Source organism: Rhea americana, unplaced genomic scaffold (genome assembly GCF_003343005.1).
Source record: "Rhea americana isolate MKP2758 unplaced genomic scaffold, rheAme1 scaffold_127, whole genome shotgun sequence".
Classification (NCBI taxonomy): domain Eukaryota; kingdom Metazoa; phylum Chordata; class Aves; order Rheiformes; family Rheidae; genus Rhea; species Rhea americana.
Genome location: NW_028185339.1, coordinates 1,246,639 through 1,255,545, shown reverse-complemented (window position 1 = coordinate 1,255,545; position 8,907 = coordinate 1,246,639). Strand labels below are relative to the sequence as shown.

Here is an 8,907-nt window from a genome sequence, read left to right as displayed (position 1 = left end):
ATGATAAAGCAAAGGAAACTGCTAAACCTAACATCAGAAGAAAGAAGAGCAAAGGTAAGATCTGCATTAACAGAGATACAGAAGAATGAAAAATTAAAAGTCAAATTGGTACGTTTGGTCAAAGGATAACATATAAAAAGTTGGCAAAAGAAGGCCAGCGACTGATGAAGGCCAGGAAACTGCTTTCGCAGACAATGTCATGTTAATACATCCCAGCTCCTACCTGCCCTGGCTAGCAAATGTGTCATGCTCATATGAGTTGGTCACATGTGTGACTGGCTATGGATCAGAGAGCCACACAAGCTGAACAACTGGTTAGAAGTCACCTGCGTTTTAAGCACACTTCCTTTGCTACAGACAACAGTGGTGGCCRTAAAGGGAGAATACTGCAAGAGAAACTGAATGCCATCATGGTACAAGTGGAAAGGACATGATGAAGATGAGAACAAGGTAGCACAAACAATTGCAATTACCAGAAATTTCACATTGTTGGAYTGGGGAGGAAAAAAACAATGAGGTGGAAGAGGCCAAAAAAAGAATTTAGGAAAATGTAATATGCTACAGAAYTGAATCCAGAACAAGTGCCCTAGATCAGGGCAAATACTGAAATATATTCTGAAATGAGGTAAACTACTTCAAGAGAACAAGAAAAAAAATATGCCAAGAACTTAAGGAAAATAAGCCAATAAAAAGTACGTAGTGATTGGAATGCTATCTTCTACAAAAGTATCAAGGGACCATCCAGTAAAGCCTAGTTTTCACACATTTAAAACTAGAGGAGGAAAAAAAAATCTTGTTGAAGGACTCAAATGAAAACAAGAATACTGGGCCTTTGCGAGATACCCTAAAAGTCCCTCCACAGAAAAATCAACACTGCTCTGTTGGTTTTGCTTGCTTGCTTAATTTGAACAGATTTTATGCAATAAAGCAAAGTTTGAATATATTTGTTTTCTAGACCTGAAGATTTCTATAACCTCTGGTATTTTCCTATTTATTCACAGGCTACAGTACATTCAGCATATAATTACAGTACATTCAACCAGACAGGCAAAAAAGTTTAAGAATGTTACTTCGTTGTATATTCATGTTACAACACTTTTAAAGACTTAAGAGATAACCACTGTTTTAACAAATATTGGAAGAATAAAGAAAAAGACAGTCCATTTTATCAAATGCCTCAACATTATACATCTCTAATTTCAGAGTAAAACAATACTGTCATTAAATTTAATACAGAAAAAAGATACCTGATTTAAGACACCAATGCATGAGTATGAAAGAGTGCTTGTTTTAAAGGACATCTGGGAGCTGAAGAGTTCACCCATAGACTTTGTTAGTATTTTGAGAGCCTTCTCTTCCAGTTCTCAAAGGAGAGAGGAGAAGAAGAAAAAAAACAATCCTATAAATACATTATATAGATCTAAAACCCTACATTTAAATATCATCATAGCTGAAAATAAAAAAGGCAGAAAAAAACAGAGCAGAAGCAAAGGCTGTCTTATCTCATGCCATACACTTTTAAATGGCAGAGTAACTCTTGTGTTTCCTGATTTACAATAATTTGTTCAACTGTGAAGCAAAATCCTGCTGCTTTCACCTCTACTGCTGCCAAGAGGGTCAAAGAGACTGCAGGATCAAGCGTTTAGTGCTATTAACATATAGTTTAACATATTCAATACAAACCTACCATGGAAGGCTATAAAAATATATTCATTTACCCAAGAACCTGTYCAAAAGGGGTAAATACAAATCTAGAAATGTGCTATTTAGATTGCAGTCAATCCTTCAGTAAATATCATTTACCAAGCAGCAAAATATCCTGCTGTGTCTTTTAATATTCACTGACTTAATGTAATCATCCTTTTTAATAAGGRGCTGGCTACTTTCAAGCTAGCCTCATAAAAAAAGTCCTGGTATTCCCCCAACCCAGGCAGGAAGTCTCTTTGCCCCTTCTGCTAAGGTGCCACTGAGGTAAAGACACCACTATTCTATAAAGGTGTCCTTGTAAACAAATAAATAGCTTGTCCAGGCTGCTACATGCAGCACCAAAAGGCTGCTTTTAACAGCAAAACGCATTTGAAAGCTTCTGGATCCGACCTGCCTAGCCAGGCGAGGCCACGTGCTTTGCTCGGCGAGGACTCGGTGGTGACAGGCATGGCACGGTGTTTTCCTTAAAGCACCCTAGCGTGTCTTCAAAAAGTACAAGTAGCAAAAAAGATAATGGAATAGCTTCACTAAATGCATGTCGAAATATATCCCTTGGTGGGGAGAGGGGGGCTTGAATGCTTAAAATGAATCTACAAGAGAGAAGCAAGACTAAAACAGGAAAAATTCCCCGTACTCTGAACAGCTCCCTTTAAGTGGCAACATTGCATATTAAAATTGTAAAGAGACTTTCTTAATTAATGCAATATTAAACTCTTTTAATGATAGAATGGAATTGCAGAATTTTAACTATTCCTGATAGATACATTAGCTTATTTATTCAGCATGAATAATGGCAGACACTTAGTGTTAAAGATACTGCAATCATTTCACATGAAAATGGATTAAGACCATGGCTATTATAAATTCTGTTGTCACCAAAAAAAAAAAAAAAAAAAAAAAAAGTTGTATAGTTGTATAATCCCAACAGTGAACAAGAAAAGTTGATGATTGCCTGCATTTTCATTTACTAGAATCAACAGGGACAATATTAGCTAGTAAGTATTCCTTAGATTTCATGACAGGAAGTATATTCCTTAGCACACTTATCTGTAATTAAGCTAAGACTCCAGTATTATTAGCAGAGGAGTAGGATCAGCTTCTGCTCTTTCCCTAAATACAGAAGTCAATCAAGAAAATGACTCAAACTAAACTTTCCTGAGTGCTTCCTCTCCCCGCTAGACACTCCTAACTTCATTCACAAACTCACAGCACAGAAGCGCAAGAGTTACCGTCACCAACGAACTCCTGCCTATGCAAAATGGGCTTTAAGGAGCAGTAAAACACCTCTACTAAATTCCTTTACAAATATACAGTACTTCATCCCATTACTCACTGCACTCACTCACTCGCTAAGGCCTTTCAGGAAACAGCCCACTGCAGTAGAAAAGCCAGAGTTTAATTTGCAGTGCCACTGGCCATAAACTGCAAACACCAGCGTAGACAGCAATACACCTGATTCACCCTGAAAATAGAAGTGCATGCATAGTTTGATAAGGAACTGTGTTAGGCTGTATCAGAAAAATCGGAGATGATTGCAAGACTCTTCATGAAAATATTAATCCTTATTTCAGATACAAGCTTTTTAAGTGTATTTTGGTTTACAGCTAAAGCACAGATTTCTTTTTGCCACACCAGCTTCAGCTACAACCCGCGATGGCCCGCTTTTCAGCCAGGATACTTTTGTTCTAAGGGAAGATTATGCAGAGTGAACCGCTTAAAATCGCGTGCTGCTCAACTGCAATTTGTCATTAGACATTGTACAATTTTTCAGGTTTTTAATGCTATCCTCTGTCAGTGGGTACTCAATAGGGATTTCGGTATCATTTTTACTTGAACCATTGTCTTTATGTGGCACAGAGAGGCAACTATCATTTTTCTCAGTATAGCCATTGATTTGGGGGAGCGATGCCTCCTGCTGACTGCAGCAGAGCTGAGAGTCGCACGCTTTTGAGATGCAGGGCGAGCTGCACAGGAGCTGGGAGGTCTTGTGGTCAAGGTACTCCGGCTGGATGGTCACAGAATGGATCCCTGCTTCATGGAAAACCTTCCGTATTCTATAAGCAGCATCTTGGTAATCAGTAGGGGTTTGGCACTTGACATGAAGAGTAGCAATATTCTTCCCACCTGCAAGCTCCCAGACATGCACCTCATGGAGGCTGCTAACCCCTGGCACATGAGCTAGTCTGTCAGCTGGAAAACAGAAGAGAAAGTTATTAGAGGGTTTGGTGCACGGGCTAGTGACCAGCTCTCTCACTCCTACGAAGAAGCTTATCTGAAAGCAGCAGTCTCTTCCAAAGAAGAGCTGCACTTTATCAGCAGCTCTGTTCCCAGCGGACTTGCGCTCAGACTCCCGGCGGCCTCATGAGCGGGGCTTCGCGTGCCTTTGGCTTCACACACTCTAGCTGCCTCCCTAGTGGCCGTTAACCAGCGCTTTGGAGGAGATGGAGTCAACACGAGACCACCATTTCCACGGCCAAGGCCTACGTCTTCTGGTCTGCTCAGCCCTGAGCACGACGGGTTCCAGAAGCAGACTGCGTTGCACCATAATCATCCAAGGTGTGACCCAGCAATGCCAGAAAGCTTGGCATCGTTCACACGGGCTATTTAACTCTTCTCAACTGAAATTTCTAAGGTGTTTTGGAAGTCTTTAGAAAGAAGCAGTGCAGGGCTGGGAAATATTAAAATTCAATGTTGTTTCTTGTACAAGCACCCMACACAAAGCATTAACAGTTCAAGACCTGGTATTTTTGTGTGTGTGTGTGTGTATTGCTGGAGTACCACATTCTCAAAATGCATGCTTTAACTAATCCAGAGAGATTTGAGTCATGTTGCTAGGGCACAGGCATGTGACTATTTCTCACGGTTCTTGAGAATTTAGAGCTGTTATGAGTGCATAATCCAAATATGTCATTCCAGAAACAACATATGCATTGCAATATATCATTAAAATTAATAGCATTTCAATAACAAATCTGACTTACTCAGTAGCTGCATATTAACACCTTTGGGAACCATCTGCAATAAAATAATCGAGGTCTCTTTGATAAGCGGGAATGCAGAAGACAAAATGATGAGCACCATAATTATTGTCAGGCTTGGATCGATGTAGCACTCCCAGTTACATGGAGCATCAGCACTCAGAGGAAGCACGTGAAAGATTGTAGCTGTAACTACCACAACCACAGATCCAAGCGCATCTCCCATAACATGCAAAAGAACACCTAAAACAAACGACACRATAAAGCTTTATATTAGTCTTTTGGGGGAGGGAAGGGGACCAGTTTGTAACAAAACGTTACATCTTTCAAATCCACGCTACTTTAAGTGAAAGTTATATATTTCAGACGCTAGCACTATAAGCCAAGTTTTCAACAGCAGCTTTCAGCACACAAAAGAAAGGGAAATACTGACTCTGAGCCACAGCTGGGTAAGTGGGATGCATTATTAAACATTTAGGGTGTGCTAGCAACTGTGGCCCAACTGCAACGCCATGGCAACGCAAAATCTGCTTGCTTAAGTGTCTGCYTGTTATGAAGAGATCCAGGCACATTTAAATGGCATTCTCAGTTAAAGATTGACAATTCTATCTACCAGTTCTATCCTGGAAKCTAAGAGAGCCACAAACCACCCCTAATAAGTAATAATTATTCTCCTCTCTCAGCTTCTGCRACTTTGTTGAAACCTGAAAAAAAATTACCTAAGGTAAATTAAGGAGCACTCAGTCTTATGGTTCCAGATACCCCAAACTCTGATTTTTAGCTTAAGTTTGATTACTTATCAGATTAGTCTTTCTCCATCAATGCCAYTAGCCTTCAGACTTAAGGAAGTTCTGAATCTGGCCCATAGGATTTTTTATGTGCCATACTATTGCATACAACTTTTTATATCTGTACACGTTTCTTTGCATTTAAGGTAACAAAAAGACACAAAAGAAGGTCTTGGCAATGACACATCTTTAATCCCACTTTGAACTATAATGACTAAGTAATGTTCCTGCTACACTGTTACAATAATCTGAGACCTTTTATTGCTTTTTGACTACTTTGAATAGTCTTTGCTCTTCCTGTCATTACTAGGAAGCACTCCAGTTTTGTCAGCCTTTACTATTCATACCCAAATTTCACTTCGACCCATGCTCAATTTGTAATGTCTCTAAATACATAAAGTTAATTCCTTTGTCAACATTTTTCTTTTCATTTGGAGTACATGAGAGTCTAAAATGGGCCATCTCCCTTTAACATCCCTGTACAGGCACTTTTGAAGGCTTCACTCCAATTTATTCCCTTCCTCTGAACTAGGAAAGATGCAGATGGCTCCCTTTGAATCTCCTTAACAACTCAGCCATGCAAGTTTTGTCCCTTTAGTGATGCTAGACACTGAATTTCTTCTGTTTTAGAGCCCTGTCTTTGCTGCTGCTCCTTGCCAGCTTGGTGCCTGAACACTGATCCTCCGTGTGCAAAATGAAAGCAGTATCAGTAAGAGTTCCTGGGATCATCTGGGTAAGATAARGAAGTACAAACTTTCAGTGAATCCAGCTCTTTCCACTAAAGTCAAGAGTATTTTCTCTGATTGGCAAATTCCTATACAGTTGTGCTTGTTGCAACACTGTTGTACTGTTTCTTTTTATTTACATGTAATCTAGATTTCAGCACATTAACCCAGACAAGAAAGATAGCTAAGACATAGTACAAAGGTAAAAGAACGTAACTTAAAAGGAGTAAGAAATGTTTTGTAAAGACTTTTTTGATTAAAAGAGTTACAAATATGTCAGAATTTTGATAAACTATGAATTGAAAAGACAGAATTTGGAAAAAGCTTATTTAATTAACATGCAAAATTAGCATGGTTTGTATATGTGTCTTAATTATGCCTCACATAATGAGGGCCCAGAGGGAAGTGAAACCATTTCCCTACAGACCCCAAGAAGCTGTGGTTATTGAACAGAATTGAAATGTATTTTTATTAAATAAAATCTKTTTAGCATAGTGTGTGTTTGAAACTATCGAAGTGAAAATATTTCCATTAAAAATATTTAAGTCTGATAGATGCCAGTTAATCTAAGGCTACTACTCTGCATACATTCATGAAGTAAAGAGGAGTGATTTTACAGTATAATAATTAATGCAGCTAGGCAGGATGTCTGAATTTCTGTTCCTATTATGTTAAAAAATAAGTAAGAAGATTCTCTGTCAATCCATTTTGACCAGTCTCATTTTCTAGGGAGAGATTAATTCTATAATGTACATCACTTAAAAAAAAATCACGATGACTATGAATTTTTAAGTATAGCTATATAACTGACTTCCAACAGCAGAAGAAAAAGTATGCTTTCTGAATCAAGCAGAATTTTAGAGATTTATCCATAATATTGGCCAAAGGAGCAAGGAATATTAGTAAAGACAATAAGAATAGATAGATTTTACAAAGATAACATACTTTAAATAGTGCTTAAAGAAAAATTCTCTTTCTAAAATAAAAGAGGACAGGTATCTTAAGATAACTGATACAAAACTCCTTATCCTTCAGACATTTTTGCTAGTTTCCCAACATCACTATGGCTAAGCATCACCATTTAGGCGAGCAAGGCTTTCTTTAAAATACACTCATCGTTTGKTTTTTTCCTGGTCTTCTCCACTCCAGAAAATGACAGTTTGCTTGTCCTGCTCCAATGCAATTGCCTGAACTCTCTGACAAAAAAGAAATCCTCTAATAGCGATTTCTGGATATTCAGGTAAGTGTCATCATCGTAGCATGTGGTTCAACTTGGAAAGAATCTTCTCTTCCCCATGCACACACATATCTGCACAACACTGAAAAACACTTCTGAAAATCTTTATGTATCACTAAAAACAGGTGCCTCACTGCCATGTCCACCTGTTAAGTTGGATTAATGTGATGCCACCTACATGACTTTGAAGGAGTATCACACCTTCTCAGAGGCTGGTGAGTGTCCATAAGAAACCTGAAACTACTACTCTTGTTGCAGTTTGGTAGTGGTCCTTCCACTGAAGGAGGAAGTTACTGTTTAATGTACTCAAAGATGCCAAATTTTGGTCCTGTTTGGAAATTGTATGTAAATATGTACGTCTACATACATATACAAAGATTTTGTTTAATTTACTCCTAAAGTAGCCCTGCTGTTTCCGTCAGTAGCTACCCAGAGACATGCTGAAGTCTYTACTGTAAAAGGGCTGACTCTGCTACCGACTCTCTCAGGGAGCAGTTCAGAGTTCAAGGACCTGGAAAGCCACTGTGCTGGGGTTTCAGTTTTCAGCACTTTTTCTCCTCGTCTTGACTACGATAACATTGTTAACCTTGGGATTTAAAAAAAAAAATTGTTTTCTGCCCAAAAGCATGTAAAAGTTGAAAGCTGCTTCACTACTAAAGGTGACACTCAAAAGAAGCATCTCAAAGATAGGTGATTTATCTTCCTACAAAGCCTCTAGTAACAGGAACCTAGTGCAAGAGGCTTTGCATCCTTTCCAAAAGGTTCACCTGCCACTTTTTAAAAAGGATTAAAATCAAAGTATTYATATATAGATAGACAGATAACATATCTCAAAGTCAAAGAACCAAATCAGCACATGCTTTACATCAGCATCAYGCTATTTCTTTACTCATATCCATGCAACTTCACACAACCAAAACCTTTATATTAAAGRCAACTAGGTCCAAATACATAGAAAATTCCTGTACATTTGCTTCAGAATTTTCTGACATTTTTTTAAAAAAAAGAGAGAGGGAAACCAGATGTTTACAGTTAGTACAATATTWGCCTTATGATTCCATCACTGTACCTCTGATGTTCAAGGCTTCAGACTTTTTCTCTGTTTTCCTCTCAGACCTCTCCTCAGGCCTCTTTTGGTCATTTGGTGACTCACCTGCATTCAAAGAAGAAACGCTGTGTTGTGTATAAGTTCTACAAACAGAAAAAACATCGTCCTTCTCAAAACCAATGTATTTGAAAGAAGGAGGTAAAGGGGRAAAAAAAGAAAAGAAAGAAAGGAGGGAAAGGAAGGAAGCGCACACAGGGGGACAAAGCCGTTTTCCGACGGCGCACCCGCCCACCCACCACCCCCGGGGCCAAGCGCGGGGGAGGCGGCGGCGTTTGGGGCTCGGAGTCGCGGCAGAGGGCGGGGGCCGCCAGGGCGAGCAGGAGGAGGAGGAGGAGGAGGAGGAGGAAGGGGAGCGGGCCGGCAG

At 39.2% G+C, this 8,907-nt stretch overlaps 1 protein-coding gene across 1 annotated transcript in view; it reads right to left on the bottom strand.

Moving 5' to 3' along the window:
• Nucleotides 1-2,634: 2,634 nt before the first annotated feature.
• The window catches only part of SLC30A10 (solute carrier family 30 member 10), an 18,354-nt gene continuing 12,081 nt past the window's right edge, over nt 2,635-8,907 (bottom strand). The window contains exons 3-5 of the mRNA XM_085326054.1: nt 8,505-8,626; nt 4,689-4,928; nt 2,635-3,897 (exon numbers count right to left, since the gene is read on the bottom strand). Of these exons, the coding sequence (XP_085182180.1) occupies nt 3,422-3,897; nt 4,689-4,928; nt 8,505-8,626 (838 nt within the window). The 3' untranslated portion in view covers nt 2,635-3,421. The remainder of the gene's footprint in view (nt 3,898-4,688; nt 4,929-8,504; nt 8,627-8,907) is intronic.